We start from the raw sequence: 16,986 nt of genomic DNA on the forward strand, positions 1-16,986 counted from the left end.
ACCCTACTGTTTGAAAAGACCAGACTCTAATTTCATTTTCAGATTGTCCACTAATCCTAAAGGCTCAAATACTTTCGATATTATAACATTTTAATGTTCTAATACTTTTTACGTATTTGATTTGGTTTTCTTTATCTACTTTTAGGATTTATCAAAAACCGATGTCATTTTAGGTAACATTTTTGCAGAAATATAGAGAATACTAAAGGGTTTCAAAACTTTCAAGCACCACTATATATATACTGTACATCTGACCACTGCAAGTGGCTGATTGTTGGGCGTATCGGACCCCGCTGATCTGATATCCTCACTTTCCTAAGGAGAAATATGTGTGTGTCCCGGATAACCCATAAACCTTAATAATGCACATCTATTATTCATTTTTTTCATATTTTTTTTTTTCAGTGCTTGGAGTTGGGAGCGGTAACAAACTTCTTACTGACATGTATGAAAACCATTATACCAAGGTAAGATGAGTGTTTTGGTTATTTGTAGTTCTCTGACGTGCTGCTCGATTTTAGAAGTGTATGTATTCTATATGTGCAATATTTTTTTATAATGTATTTTATTCACTGATCTTCTGCAATTTTCTTTTATATTTAAGGACTATACTGTGTCTGGAATGTTTGGTAAAGCCACAGATGACTTTATGGATGTTGGAAAAGTCATTGAGAAGACAACGTACAGTGAGTGTACCGCGTACAGGGGCTTTCTGAGACTTAGAATGGGGCTAAAACGATTTTTGTGCAAGTTCCACTTTACTCCAGTTTCAATTTCCCAACCGATTCAGATCCTGTTCTTGTATATGTGGCTTGTTTCTCCCTCTAATGTATACCTGTGTATGGGCTGGCCTTAGTGCTGCTTCTCAATAGCTCATGCAGAGCGATAGAGAACACAACCTAGCAGAGCTCATGCTTCATACTGCCAAATGGAGTTCAGGGCAGTAATCTGACGCTGTAACTCTCCTCAAAGCGGGAAATTCAATGTGTTATGTGCCCACAAGGTTGAGATTATAAGAGATTGTTATAAAAAGGAGACAGCTGCACTCTGCAGTGCTAAGATATGTGGAACAATGAATATGGGAATTTAGACGTGCATTACTGCTATGGAAAAAACATGTAAAAATTGAGATACTTAGCACACAAAATAGGCCAGATTATGTGAACCCAACAGCCAGCGACAAGGCGACCTAATTTTTGTGGGTTTCCTATCAAACTAATGCCCCTCTTTGGGTTAAAAAAAAAGCCCTACAATGTATCGACAGAAACCTGCAAATGGAGAATTAAACTCGCCTGACACTGAAGAGCAGGAGTGCGCAATCAGAAGTCCTAACCCTGTAATCTAAGAAAAAAATAATGGCACATCCTCCATTAATTCTCCATTTGCAGGTTCCTGTCTGCCCATAAATTGCAGGGGTTTTTTAACCCAAAGAGAGGCATTAGTTTGATAGGGACCCAACAAAAAAAGGTCGCTTTGCCTCTGACTGTTGGGCTCACATAAAACTGGCCATTTTTCTGTGCCAAGTATCTCAATTGTTACATGTTTGTTCATAGCAGTAATGCACGTCTATATTCCCATATTCATTGATCCACATATCTTAGCACTGCAGAGTGCAGCTGTCTCCTTTTTGTTACTATGTTTCATGTTCAGTTTGCACCTGTTCACATTATAAAGGAAGGATGCGTCATCAGTCTTTTTCTTACATTATTTGAGATTTATAACACATTTAAGACTGCAAAAAATTCAGTCTTCCATTGGTTTTTATGTGCAAGTCCAGCAGTGGAATATAAACTATCCTGCTAGAGATAAGCTAGTCCATTCATAGAACCCTGGTCCAATAGACAGGTCAGGATTTTGCATTTGTGGACAGGAGCCACGTGGACCGTCTCATATCTGCATTCTCAGCTCTTTTTGTGATTAGCTGGCCTGGCACAATGTGTATCTATGTGTCTTATGTTGCACTAGGCCGGCTAATCAAACAAGGAGCAGTGGAGGCGGTTCACATGGCTCCTGTCAATCAACTACAGAATACTGACCTGATCGCTGGACGAGGCTCCTGTGAAGTCATATGCTCTATTGTCTGTGGAAAAACACAGACCTAATTTCACTCAAGTCGTTATTTCTTTGTCGCTCCATTGGGAGACCCAGACAATTGGGGTGTATAGCTTCTGCCTCCGGAGGCCACACAAAGTATTACACTTTAAAAAGTGTAACCCCTTCCCTCTGCCTATACACCCTCCCGTGCATCACGGGCTCCTCAGTTTTATGCTTTGTGTTGAAGGAGGCACACATTCACTCAAGCTCCCATTTTAGTCAGCAGCAGCTGCTGATTGTATCGGATGGAAGAAAAGAGGGCCTCTAACAGGGCTCCCGGCATGCTCCCTTCTCACCCCACTAAGTCGGCGGTGCTGTTAAGGTTGAGGTACCCATTGCGGGTACAAAGGCTGGAGCCACATGCCGTTTTTCCTTCCCCATCCCTTAGAGGCTCTGGGAGAAGTGGGATCCTAACCGGTCACCATTCACTGGGACCGGGCTCCCTCCGCAGCCCCTGGGGGAATCTGACGGACAGGAGACTGAGTATCATCAGGGACAGGCCCTGCATCTATAAGGTACTCTGTGTCCCCTTGGGGACGGCGCATGGAGTGCCTGTGTTACAGACGCTGCAGCGGCTGCTGTTTTTTTGTGACGACCGGGACTACCGCGCCGACCGCGCCTGTTTGCCGGCCGCGTTATTAAATTTAGTCCCCGGCTTCTGCGGCCTAGTACCATAACTCCCGCCCCCGGGCCTGCCAGTCAGGGGTAAGGGCGGGACGGTCGACTGGACGTCGGCAGTGAGGGCTGGAGCATACTTAGGTGTTCTCCTCCCCCCTCACTGATCACTGTGGGGCACCAGATTCCCGCACTTTATTAGTCACGCCCACGGCTCCCCCCTCCACTTCTGCCGGTGGAGGATTTCAGAACGAGCTCTACAGCTCTGGGAGGCCCAGGCAGGGAATCTGGTGGACACACAACCGCTTTGGGCGGTCGGTAAGCCACACCGGTTACCCGGTGCTGGCCCCCCTTGGGTGCCGAAGTGTATATATATATATATATATATATATATATATATATATATATATATATATATATATGTATGTATAATATATATATATATATATGTATGTATAATATATATATATGTATATATATATATATATATATATATATATATATATAAATTTGTATACATTTTCTCTGTTCGGCCGCATTGTTTTGCTTTTGGCTATATACCCTCAGTGATCACTCTCAGAGGAGACTACAGCATGTCGTCCGCAAAGAGCAAGGGTGCCAAGGCACAGGCTTATTTTGCAACCTGTACCTCTTGTGCGGCTATGTTACCTGCAGGTTCCACCTACCCTCACTGTGTGCAATGCTCGGCCCCTGTGGCACTCACTCAGCCGGAGCCTCGGGCACTGGTGGGACCCTCGGCTCAGGTAGAACCGCCGGCTTCCACTGTCCAGGTGGCAGGGACAGAGTTTGCAGTTTTTGCTGAGAAACTCTCTGAGTCGCTTTCACAATCCATGGCTCAGTCTATGGACAGATGGTCTGCTAAGATACTAGAAGCCTTGCAGTCCAGATCGGTCACACAGGCCCCGGGCACTGTGAGTTCATCGCCCCCAGGCCCCTCTCGGTCGGTGCAGCAGAGTGCTCCTGGGGTGGCACCTAGGTCCCACGGGGAGGACTCCGACACGGACCGCAGTCCCAGACCGGCTAAGCGGGCTCGCTGGGAACCTTCCCCGGCTTCATCACGCTGTTCGGGGTCGCAGCATGAGGACTCTCTGGAGGATGAGGCGGAGGTCGCAGCTCAGGGCTCTGATCCTGACGTTGCGCTCAATCTTGATACACCTGAAGGGGACGCCATAGTAAATGACCTTATAGCGTCCATCAACCAGGTGCTAGATCTTTCTCCCCCAACTCCACCTATAGAGGAGTCGGCTTCACAGCAGGAGAAACACCAGTTTAGGTTTCCCAAACGTACACGGAGTGCGTTTTTCGATCACTCTAACTTCAGAGATGCTGTCCAGAAGCACAGAGCATTTCCGGACAAGCGCTTTACTAAGCGCCTTAATGACACACGTTACCCCTTCCCCCCTGACGTAGTTAAGGGTTGGGCTCAGTGTCCCAAGGTGGATCCTCCAGTCTCTAGACTGGCGGCTAGATCCGTAGTATCAGTGGCAGATGGTTCATCGCTCAAGGATGCCACTGACAGGCAAATAGAGCTCCTGATGAAATCCATCTATGAAGCCATAGGCGCGTCGTTTGCTCCGGCCTTTGCAGCCGTGTGGGCACTCCAAGCTATCTCAGCTTGTCTGTCTGAGATTAATGCAGTCACACGTACCTCTGCTCCGCAAGTTGTGTCTTTGACTTCTCAGGCGTCGGCCTTTTCGTCCTACGCCATGAACGCCGTCCTGGACTCAGCGAGCCGTACAGCGGTAGCGTCCGCCAATTCGGTGGCAGTCCGCAGGGCCATGTGGCTACGCGAATGGAAGGCAGACTCTGCTTCCAAGAAGTTCTTAACCGGTTTGCCATTTTCTGGCGACCGTTTGTTTGGCGAGCAATTGGATGAAATTATTAAACAATCCAAGGGTAAGGACTCGTCCTTACCCCAGTCCAAACCAAACAAACCTCAGCAACGAAAAATTCAATCGAGGTTTCGGTCCTTTCGGCCCTCAGCCAGGTCCCAATCCTCCACGTCCAACAGGTCAGAGAAGGGCCAGAGGAACTCTTCTGCATGGAGGTCTAAGTCACGTCCTCCAAAGACAGCTGGCGGAACCGCCTCCAAGGCGGCTTCCTCATGACTTTCGGCCTCCCCAAACCGCATCCTCGGTCGGTGGCAGGCTCTCCCGCTTTTGCGACGCCTGGTGGCCACATGTCCAAGACCGATGGGTGAGAGACATTCTGTCGCACGGTTACAGGATAGAGCTCAGCTCTCGTCCTCCGACTCGTTTCTTCAGAACATCTCCGCCCCCCGAGCGAGCCGATGCACTTTTTCAGGCGGTGAACACTCTGAAGGCAGAAGGAGTTGTGATTCCCGTTCCCATTCAAGAACGTGGTCGCGGTTTTTACTCCAACTTGTTCGTGGTGCCAAAAAAGGACGGATCATTCCGCCCCGTTCTGGACCTCAAACTGCTCAACAGACACGTGAGAACCAGACGGTTCCGGATGGAATCTCTCCGTTCTGTCATCGCCTCGATGTCCCAAGGAGACTTCCTAGCCTCAATCGACATCAAGGATGCTTATCTCCATGTGCCGATTGCACCAGAGCATCAACGCTTCCTGCGTTTCGCCATCGGGGACGAACACCTTCAGTTTGCGGCACTGCCTTTCGGCCTGGCGACAGCCCCACGGGTCTTCACCAAGATCATGGCATCCGTGGTGGCGGTCCTACACTCTCAGGGCCACTCGGTGATCCCTTACTTAGACGATCTCCTAGTCAAGGCACCCTCCCGGGTGGCATGTCAACACAGCCTGACCATTGCTCTGGAGACTCTCCAGAGGTTCGGGTGGATCATCAATTTCCCAAAGTCAAAATTGACACCGACCCAATCACTGACTTACCTCGGGATGGAGTTTCATACTCTCTCAGCGATAGTGAAGCTTCCGCTGGACAAATAGCGTTCGCTACAGACAGGGGTGCACTCTCTCCTTCGGACCCAGTCACACCCCTTGAGGCGCCTCATGCACTTCCTAGGGAAGATGGTGGCAGCAATGGAGGCAGTTCCCTTTGCGCAGTTTCATCTGCGTCCACTTCAATGGGACATTCTCCGCAAATGGGACAGGAGGTCGACGTCCCTAGACAGGAACGTCTCTCTTTCACTGGCAGCCAAAACCTCTCTTCAGTGGTGGCTTCTTCCCACTTCCTTGTCGAAGGGAAAATCATTCCTGCCCCCATCCTGGGCTGTGGTCACGACGGACGCGAGTCTGTCAGGGTGGGAAGCGGTCTTCCTCCACCACAGGGCTCAGGGAACCTGGACTCCGACAGAGTCCTCCCTTCAGATCAATGTTCTGGAGATAAGGGCAGTGTATCTAGCCCTAAAGGCGTTCCATCGGTGGCTGGAGGGCAGACAGATCCGCATACAGTCGGACAACGCCACGGCGGTCGCGTACATCAACCACCAGGGCGGCACACGCAGTCGTCAGGCCTTCCAAGAAGTTCGGCGAATTCTGCTGTGGGCGGAAGCCACAGCCTCCACCATCTCCGCAGTTCACATCCCGGGCGTAGAAAACTGGGAAGCAGACTTTCTCAGTCGCCAGGGCATGGACGCAGGGGAATGGTCTCTTCACCCGGACGTGTTTCAAGAGATCTGTCGCCGCTGGGGAACGCCGGACGTCGACCTCATGGCGTCTCGGCACAACAACAAAGTCCCGGCATTCATGGCACGGTCTCAAGATCACAGAGCTCTGGCGGCGGACGCATTAGTTCAGGATTGGTCGCAGTTTCGACTGCCTTATGTATTTCCTCCTCTGGCACTGCTGCCCAGAGTGTTGCGCAAGATCAGGTCCGACTGCCGCCACGCCATCCTCGTCGCTCCAGACTGGCCGAGGAGGTCGTGGTACCCGGATCTGTGGCACCTCACGGTGGGTCAACCGTGGGCACTCCCAGACCGCCCAGACTTGCTGTCTCAAGGGCCATTTTTCCATCTGAATTCTGCGGCCCTCAACCTGACTGTGTGGCCATTGAGTCCTGGCTCCTAGCGTCCTCAGGGTTATCTCAAGATGTCATTGCCACTATGAGACAAGCCAGGAAACCAACGTCCGCCAAGATCTATCACAGGGCTTGGAGGATCTTCTTATCCTGGTGCTCTGATCGGGGTTTTACCCCCTGGCCGTTTGCCTTACCCACTTTTCTTTCTTTCCTTCAATCCGGAATGGATAAGGGTTTGTCTCTCGGCTCTCTCAAGGGACAAGTATCGGCGCTTTCCGTGTTTTTTCAAAAGCGTCTAGCCAGGCTTCCGCAGGTCCGCACGTTCCTGCAGGGAGTTTGCCACATAGTCCCACCTTACAAGCGTCCGCTGGAACCCTGGGATCTTAACAGGGTGCTAACGGCTCTTCAGAAACCACCTTTTGAGCCGATGCGGGATGTCTCTCTATCACGCCTATCGCAGAAGGTGGCCTTCCTAGTGGCAGTCACATCACTTCGGAGAGTGTCTGAGCTAGCAGCGCTGTCATGCAAAGCCCTCTTCCTGGTGTTTCACCAGGATAAGGTGGTTCTGCGTCCGGTCCCGGAATTTCTCCCTAAGGTGGTATCCCCTTTTCATCTCAATCAGGATATCTCCTTACCTTCCTTTTGCCCTCATCCAGTTCACCAATGTGAAAAGGATTTGCACTTGTTAGATCTCGTGAGAGCACTCCGGTTCTACATTTCTCGCACGGCGCCCCTGCGCCGTTCGGATGCGCTCTTTGTCCTTGTCGCTGGCCAGCGTAAGGGGTCACAGGCTTCCAAGTCAACCTTGGCTCGGTGGATCAAGGAACCGATTCTTGAAGCCTACCGTTCTTCTGGGCTTCCGATTCCTTCAGGGCTGAAAGCCCATTCTACCAGAGCCGTGGCGCATCCTGGGCATTGCGGCACCAGGCTACGGCTCAGCAGGTGTGTCAGGCGGCTACCTGGTCGAGTCTGCACACTTTCACGAAACACTATCAGGTGCATGCCTATGCTTCGGCAGATGCCAGCCTAGGTAGGCGAGTCCTTCAGGCGGCGGTCGCCCACCTGTAAGAGGGGGCCGTTTTTCGGCTCTTTTTATCGAGGTATTCTTTACCCACCCAGGGACTGCTTTTGGACGTCCCAATTGTCTGGGTCTCCCAATGGAGCGACAAAGAAGAAGGGAATTTTGTTTACTTACCGTAAATTCCTTTTCTTCTAGCTCCTATTGGGAGACCCAGCACCCACCCCTGTTCCCTTCGGGCTGTTGTTCTTTTGTGTACACATGTTGTTCATGTTGAATTGTTCTTTTGGTTCATGGTTTCAGTTCTCCGAACATCCTTCGGATTGAATTTACCTTAGACCAATTTATAAGTTTCCTACTTCCTGCTTTTGCACCAAAACTGAGGAGCCCGTGATGCACGGGGGGGTGTATAGGCAGAGGGGAGGGGTTTACACTTTTAAGTGTAATACTTTGTGTGGCCTCCGGAGGCAGAAGCTATACACCCAATTGTCTGGGTCTCCCAATAGGAGCTAGAAGAAAAGGAATTTACGGTAAGTAAACAAAATTCCCTTCTTTGCTTTAAGACACCTTTTGCCTTTTTCACAGACAAATGTAACATGATGTGCGGTCTATGTCACTTTCACATCGCATTTATTCACAGACCATGGCCTTTTTCAAATGCATCTCCTTGTGATGGATTGCTAGAGGATATTGATTATATTCTACAATATTGTATATATTTCTGTTTTCACATATGATTTAAATTCAGTGGAAATAGCAATGACTTTTTTTTTTTTTTTCCTGTCCCTACAGAACACATTACAAAAGACAGATTGGATCGGGTTTTGGCCATGATTCAGGGGAGTAACCAAAAGGCGTTGCTGATGTACGTGAGCTTACAAATCATTTTGTACATATTTTTGATAATTCTAAGAATGTGATATTTTCTTCATAATGTAATCTGATTGATTAGCGATGCCTTTGTATTCTTGCATTTACCATTCCCAGTCTGTTACCCGGCAGTTCTAGGGTTAGGATTTGTCCTCTTGTGTGCACTTACACAGCATTGCTATGGATGATTTAGTGTGGTTGTGAGTGCTACATATTTTCTTTCCTTCTCATCGATCATCTTATCCATAGCATGAAATGCTACATGTCACTAGAGCTGATCGGTCTCTCAAAAAAACAGGACCGGCGGGTCCCTACTTTTCTTAGAAAAAAACGTAACCGATACGGAATCTGGTACCAATATGGGGACCAGAATCCAGGGATTAAAAATGTTGGTGGAAGGGAATTAGAGCGCATGCAGTGTACTCACCCATGCTCCGTGTCATGGCGGCAATCTGCTTCTGGGTCACGCATTTACTCCTGGAGCTGTGTGGGTCTAAGTAAAGGTAGATGCTAGAATGTATGGGGTCCTTCCATGTATGACGTAATTTGTCATGTGATGGGGGGCAGGTTCAAACTGCGGCCCGTGATGTGTCCTGCCCCGCTCAGGATGAGCCACGCTGGCGATGTTTCCTCCTCTGCTCTGCCTGCTCCTTCTGGTGCATGAATCGTGCATCGGGAGGCCCAGGATGAGACGCACCGGTAGTGTTTCCCCCAATCGGAAATAGCAAAGAAAAAGGTATACCAAAAAGGGATCACAACACCGTAAAATGAGTAGAAAATGATTCTTTATTGCAACAAAAGTATATCACACATCCCCACACTTAGAGTGAGGCACACAAACACATGATTAAAAACACTTAAAAAGCCAGAGGCATGATAAACCAACCTGCCAGGAAACAATATATTGTTCCTCTGTTTAATTGGTAGTGTTTCCCCCTCTGCTCAGCCTGGGTCTCCCGGTGCATGAACCGTGCACTGGGAGGCCCAGGATGAGCCGCACCGGTAGTGTTTCCCCCTCTGCTCAGCCTGGGTCTCCCGGTGCATGAATCGTGCACTGGGAGGCCCAGGATGAGTTGCACCGGTAGTGTTTCCCCCTCTGCTCAGCCTGGGTCTCCCGGTGCATGAATCGAGCACTGGGAGGCACAGGATGAGCTGCGGCAGCAGTGTTTCCCCCTCTGCTCAGCCTGGGTCTCCCGGTGCATGAATCGTGCACTGGGAGGCCCAGGATGAGCCGCACCGGTAGTGTTTCCCCCTCTGCTCAGCCTGGGTCTCCCGGTGCATGAATCGTGCACTGGGAGGCACAGGATGAGCTGCGGCAGCAGTGTTTCCCCCTCTGCTCAGCCTGGGTCTCCCGGTGCATGAATCGTGCACTGGGAGGCCCAGGATGAGCCGCACCGGTAGTGTTTCCCCCTCTGCTCGGCCTGGGTCTCCCGGTGCATGAATCGTGCACTGGGAGGCACAGGATGAGCTGCGGCAGCAGTGTTTCCCCTTCTGCTCAGCCCTGGTCTCCCGGTGCATGAATTGTGCAGTGGGGAGCCCAGGATGAGCCGCGCTGGCGATGATCTGCAGACAGCGTCTGTGAGCGGAAGCAGTCAGACACTGTCGCAAAGGCTGGGGGCACGTCTCACTGCACCAATCACAGACGCCAGGCCGGCTGGTGGGCGGAGAAAGCTGTGCATATCAAATGAGCGGCACAGGGATTCATCAGGAGCAGCGTGGAGCCTGGGTAAGTATGAAGCTTTTTCTTATTTTCTTTATTTCTCCTTTTTATATATTTTTTTTTTTTAATTTTCTCGAGTGCCGGATCAAACACCCGGAAGTCTGGGCCTGGGTCCGCCACTCGGGCAACGTTGAAACGCGCGGATCCGGACTTTGACAGTCCGGATCCGCTAAACCCTACACATCATATAAAGGAGCACTCTATTTTTCAATTTTTTAGCAGTCCTGATGTGGTATAGGCTGATGGTGTAAATAACGTTACATGCGGACACTATTTGTTGAAGACACCTCTTTCTTTTGCAACGTTTGTGTAATGCAGAAGTGTAGAATTGGTCTAAGAAAGCAGATTATGTCCTACACCACATTGTGTTCCTGCAAAGACGGTCTTTATAAATGTTAGGAAATGTTTCCTAGTCTTGTAAAAAAAAAAAAAAAAAATCATAATGTTTTATCTGGTTCTGTTCTAGGCACAGTCAGGTGGACTTACAGAGTCAGGAGGCATATGAGATGGCAGCACAAGGCCAGCTCCGGCCTATGGTCAAATCGCCACCTCTCGTGCTCGGAGTGCGGTGTATTGAGTTTTCCCCACCTAACTTCACTTTAGGTAGGATACTTCTTAATGGTGTTGTAAGTGAAGTAGGACAAAAAGGCTCAAGTCTGATACATAGTCCTACATGACATTTTCTATATGCAAAACAGTAAGGGGTACTTTGCACGTTGCGACACCGCTACTGCGATGTCGTCGGGGTCAAATCCAAAGTGACGCACATCCGGCGCCAGTAACGATGTCGCAACGTGTAAAGCTTAGGTGCACCGATAAACGATCGCAAAAGCTTCGTAAATCGGTGATCTGTGTAGTGACGGTCATTTTCATAATTTCGCTGCAGCGACAGGTACGATGTTGTTCCTCGTTCCTGTGGCAGCATACATCGCTGTGTGTGAAGCCGCAGGAGCGAGGAACTTCTCCTTACCTGCCTCCACCGCCTATGCGGAAGGAAGGAGGTGGGCGGGATGTGTACGTCCCGCTCATCTCCGCCCCTCCGCTTCTATTGGCCGCCTGCCGTGTGACGCCGCACGACCCGCCCCCTTAAGAAGGAGGCGGGTCGGCGGCCAGAGCGACGTCGCAGGGCAGGTAAGTGCGTGTGAAGCTGCCGTAGCGATAATGTTAGCTACGGCAGCTATCACAAGATATCGCATGTGCGACGGGGGCGGGGACTATCGCGCTCGGCATCCCTAGCATCAGCTAGCGACGTCGCAGCGTACAAAGTACCCCTAAGAGCTCAGTGTGTACACTGTCTGTGCGGAGATCAGATAGCACATGAATCTGTTCTTTCTTAGGGCTGCTCAAATGAGTTTCACATGGAACGAGGGTGACCTTTTGAAGTTATCTCCTATGAGAAACGGGTTAACATTAGAACTGTTAGGGGTGCGACCCCTGTGTACCCCACCAATGCAGAGAATTGGGGGTCCAAAGATCTCTGTCTGAATGGAACCGAAGTCAATCATGGGCCATTCTGCTCCAGTAATACTCATAAATGGAAAAAGCAGAACATCGTATTCGGCTAACTCTGACAGTCCCATAGAGAATGAATGAAGCAGAGACGCACATGCTTAACCTCTTTATCATTCAGGTGGGGCTCCTTGGAGACCCTTCCTCGTGATGAATGGGAGTGATTCCCAGCAGTCTGTAAGTAAATGCCTATTCTGTTGGTAGTGAATTACTTCAAAACTTGGCACTAACCCTTTAGGAGCCACATCTAAGTCCCTATAAAGTAGTGGGCTGTAGCTTATTAATTTTATTATTATTATTATTTATAGAGCACCATTGATTCCATGGTGCTGTACATGAGAAGGGGGTTACATACAGAGTACATATATAAATTACAAGTTATCATCAATATATTTCCCATATACAGACAGCAGTGTCTATATACAGTTAGGTCCAGAAATATTTGGACAGTGACACAATTTTGGCGAGTTGGGCTCTGCATGCCACCACATTGGATTTGAAATGAAACCTCTACAACAGAATTCAAGTGCAGATTGTAACGTTTAATTTGAAGGTTTGAACAAAAATATCTGATAGAAATTGTAGGAATTGTACACATTTCTTTACAAACACTCCACATTTTAGGAGGTCAAAAGTAATTGGACAAATAAACCAAACCCAAACAAAATATTTTTATTTTCAATATTTTGTTGCGAATCCTTTGGAGGCAATCACTGCCTTAAGTCTGGAACCCATGGACATCACCAAACGCTGGGTTTCCTCCTTCTTAATGCTTTGCCAGGCCTTTACAGCCGCAGCCTTCAGGTCTTGCTTGTTTGTGGGTCTTTCCGTCTTAAGTCTGGATTTGAGCAAGTGAAATGCATGCTCAATTGGGTTAAGATCTGGTGATTGACTTGGCCATTGCAGAATGTTCCACTTTTTTGCACTCATGAACTCCTGGGTAGCTTTGGCTGTATGCTTGGGGTCATTGTCCATCTGTACTATGAAGCGCCGTCCGATCAACTTTGCGGCATTTGGCTGAATCTGGGCCGAAAGTATATCCCAGTACACTTCAGAATTCATCCGGCTACTCTTGTCTGCTGTTATGTCATCAATAAACACAAGTGACCCAGTGCCATTGAAAGCCATGCATGCCCATGCCATCACGTTGCCTCCACCATGTTTTACAGAGGATGTGGTGTGCCTTGGATCATGTGCCGTTCCTTTTCTTCTCCAAACTTTTTTCTTCCCATCATTCTGGTACAGGTTGATCTTTGTCTCATCTGTCCATAGAATACTTTTCCAGAACTGAGCTGGCTTCATGAGGTGTTTTTCAGCAAATTTAACTCTGGCCTGTCTATTTTTTGAATTGATGAATGGTTTGCATCTAGATATGAACCCTTTGTATTTACTTTCATGGAGTCTTCTCTTTACTGTTGACTTAGAGACAGATACACCTACTTCACTGAGAGTGTTCTGGACTTCAGTTGATGTTGTGAACGGGTTCTTCTTCACCAATGAAATATGCGGCGATCATCCACCACTGTTGTCATCCGTGGACGCCCAGGCCTTTTTGAGTTCCCAAGCTCACCAGTCAATTCCTTTTTTCTCAGAATGTACCCGACAGTTGATTTTGCTACTCCAAGTATGTCTGCTATCTCTCTGATGGATTTTTTCTTTTTTTTCAGCCTCAGGATGTTCTGCTTCACCTCAATTGAGAGTTCCTTAGACTGTATGTTGTCTGGTCACAGCAACAGCTTCCAAATGCAAAACCACACACCTGTAATCAACCCCAGACCTTTTAACTACTTCATTGATTACAGGTTAACGAGGGAGACGCCTTCAGAGTTAATTGCAGCCCTTAGAGTCCCTTGTCCAATTACTTTTGGTCCCTTGAAAAAGAGGAGGCTATGCATTACAGAGCTATGATTCCTAAACCCTTTCTCCGATTTGGATGTGAAAACTCTCATATTGCAGCTGGGAGTGTGCACTTTCAGCCCATATTATATATATAATGGTATTTCTGAACATGTTTTTGTAAACAGCTAAAATAACAAAACTTGTGTCACTGTCCAAATATTTCTGGCCCTGACTGTATACAGTATACACACAGGTGAATATTAGGGAAGCAATGTCTGCCTACTTATCATCTGTCTTCTGATCCAAGTCACTCACAAGTTGGAAAATTCTTTGGCGTTCAGGTGGTAAATTTTCTATACTGTCCAGGTATTGTTTACTGCACATCACAGGAAAAGGACAATTTTTCACAATTAGATGAGTGACTGTGTTTATACAGTATTGTTATAAGTAGCTCAATATAATTAAATAATAATAATGTAGCCTATAAGAACAGTATTACTGACATGGGCACTGCCAGTGTTCACCAAACATCTATATTTGTGTTTTGTTCAGAGATCCAGTGCATGCATGAGACTCAGCAGTATCTTCGGAAATTAATCCACGAGATTGGCTTAGAGCTAAGGTCCACTGCCGTCTGCACGAAGGTGCGCCGCACACGGGACGGTCCGTTCACCTTAAACTGGGCTTTAACACATGGACACTGGGATCTGAACAGCATCACGCGTGCCATTGATGAGTGCAAACCTATAGCTGCAGAATTGCAGAAACCCAATGGCAGCGTCATCCGGGAGAAACAGGATGAAGATTCCCCGAGGAACGAAGAAAGGAACTTCCAGTGACATCTCCTGTACATGGCTGACAGTGCTCTCTGATTACCAACCGTTCATATGGCTATATGCACCGAAGTGTTCTAGATGCCGGAAAACACACACTTGGGTTTTTTTCAGTTGTTTTCTTTTTAGAGCCTTTCCTGGCAAATTTCCAGCTGTTTTTGAGGCTCTTGTAGACTTGTATGTAGAAAAAATACGAATGGCCTTTCTAAAGAGAAAGAGGATATGAACTCTAGTGCCACCTATTAAAAGTCAATTTTGACCCTTGCCCACATGACTTGGGATAGAAGCCAAACACGACTCATCGGTGCACTACAAGAAATCTGATTTGGCTGTATGAGATTTATCCTAAGACATGTGGTAAGGTTCGTTAAGAGTTAATATTGACTACATCCAATAGGTGGCACTATTGTGCTAGTCCTCTTCCTCTCTGAAGTGGCTATTTTCATATTTAATTACCCAGAGGAGCATAACATGGCCTATAAGTCTCCTTACACTGACAAGGAGAGATGTTACTCCTTAGACCTCATGTATAAAATAATGAGCAAGCTGCCTAAAAAATGGTCAGGTCATTTAATCACTTTTTTGAGATCAATTAGATTGAACATATTCGATAGCGCTTTCCAGGTTGGTTACGGAGCATTCCTGTTTGATAACGATGTAGTGTGCACATACCTTAGGGGTACTTTTCACACTGCGACATCGCTAGCGATCTCGTTAGCGATGTGAAATTCTAGATCTCAAGTGCGATCTTTCGAGATCGCACATGCGTAAAATGACCTATGTGCGATCTCGAAAGATCGCACTTGCGATCTAGAATTTCACATCGCTAGCGATGTCGCAGTGTGAAAAGTACCTCTTAGAGTGCTCTTTGGAAAGTTGAAAAACGTCATCTCCATGTTCCTGACCTCTGCCTAGTCCCCGGCATTTCCTGGTTGAACAGGACGGCTTATTGCTTGGTTTTTGTTTTGTTTTTTTTGTAATTTAATTAATAAATATGAATCTATTCCAACATTCTGTTTGTTGCCTTCAAACGTCCCTTGTTTCTTCTAATCAGTGGAACACAGACACACTTTAGGCTGGATTTACCGTATTTTTCGCTTTATAAGACGCACCGGAATATAAGACGCACCCCAAACTTAGACATAAAAAAGGTAAAAAAAAGAAAAATGGGGTCCGTCTTATACTCCGGTGTTCTCTTACCGGAGGGGGGCAGCAGTGGTGGTGAAGCGGGGTCACAGGAGGCACAGGTTGTGCTGGCAGGCGCGGCAGGTCAGTGGCAGCGGGGTCCGTGGTTGCAGGTGCCGTGGTTGCAGGCGCGTCCGCGGTGGCAGGATCCGTGGGGTCCGTGGTGGCGGCAGCAGCCGTGGCGTGTGAGCCGTGCAGCAGGCCGGTGCAGTGAGTGTCCGCGGTCCCGGTTCAGTGGTGGCAGCGGCGGCGGCAACTGCTCAGTGGTGGCAGCGGCAGGGACTGCTCAGTGGTGGCGTGTGTCCGCGGTCCCGATTCAGTGGTGGCAGCGGCGGCGGCAACTGCTCAGTGGTGGCAGCGGCAGGGACTGCTCAGTGGTGGCGTGTGTCCGCGGTCCCGGTTCAGTGGTGGCAGCGGCGGCTCAGTGGTGGGAGCGGCGGCAACTGCTCAGTGGTGGCAGCGGCAGGGACTGCTCAGTGGTGGCGTGTGTCCGCGGTCCCGGTTCAGTGGTGGCAGCGGCGGCGGCTCAGTAGTGGGAGCGGCGGCGACGGCTCAGTGGTGGAGTGTGTCCGCGGTCCCGATTCAAGTAATGGCGCCGCATGCGCAGATGGAGCTCTCATCCAAGGGCTCCATCTGCGCACGCGCTGACTCCCGGAGCAGCGCGTGCGCAGATGGAGCTCTCATCCAAGAGCTCCACCGGCGCCATCATTTGAAAGTGGGACTGCGGACAACTGGTAAGCTGCACAGCCGCCCGCCCCGCATGCACAGCTGCCCGCCCACTCTGCGTACAAGCCGCCGGGTACCTGTGCTTGCGTGCGGTGGCAGCCGGGTACCCATGGCTGTGTGCGGGCGGCAGATGGGTGACTGTGTGAGGGCGGCAGCCGAGTACCTGCACGGGCACCCGACTGCCGCTCGCACACAGCACCCGGCTGCCGCCCGCACACAGCCATGGGTACCCGTCTGCCACCGCATGCAAGCACAGGTACCTGGCTGCCGACCCCACACAGCACCCGCTGCCGCCCGTACACAGCCACGGGTACCCGGCTGCCGCTGCATGCAAGTACAGGTACCCGGGCGCTTGCATGCAGCCACAGGCACCCGCCCGATCGCCCCCCCCCCCCCGCTACCGCTTTATAAGACGCACCCCCCATTTTCCTCCCAAAATTTGGGGAGGAAAAGTGCGTCTTATAAAGCGAAAAATACGGTACTTACAATGTTTTATTGAATTTCTGTTTTGTTTTTGTTTTTTTTTTTTTTTTAATGACAACAGCTACATGTTAACCCTTCCTTCCAATAGCCATACTTTTCTCATTAATAGCCATATGAG

The 16,986-nt window shown here is 49.0% G+C and overlaps 1 protein-coding gene across 2 annotated transcripts in view; it reads left to right on the forward strand.

The window, feature by feature from the left end:
• TRUB2 (TruB pseudouridine synthase family member 2) overlaps positions 1–15,485 on the forward strand; it is a 40,882-nt gene extending 25,397 nt beyond the window's left edge. For both annotated transcript variants that reach the window (XM_075318931.1, XM_075318932.1), the window contains exons 5-9: positions 406–467; positions 605–686; positions 8,496–8,568; positions 10,760–10,896; positions 14,194–15,485. In XM_075318931.1, the coding sequence (XP_075175046.1) occupies positions 406–467; positions 605–686; positions 8,496–8,568; positions 10,760–10,896; positions 14,194–14,480 (641 nt within the window). In that variant the 3' untranslated portion in view covers positions 14,481–15,485. The remainder of the gene's footprint in view (positions 1–405; positions 468–604; positions 687–8,495; positions 8,569–10,759; positions 10,897–14,193) is intronic.
• The last annotated feature ends 1,501 nt before the right edge of the window (positions 15,486–16,986 follow it).

The sequence above is a fragment of the Anomaloglossus baeobatrachus genome, chromosome 7 (genome assembly GCF_048569485.1).
Source record: "Anomaloglossus baeobatrachus isolate aAnoBae1 chromosome 7, aAnoBae1.hap1, whole genome shotgun sequence".
In the NCBI taxonomy this organism is placed as follows: Eukaryota; Metazoa; Chordata; class Amphibia; order Anura; family Aromobatidae; genus Anomaloglossus; species Anomaloglossus baeobatrachus.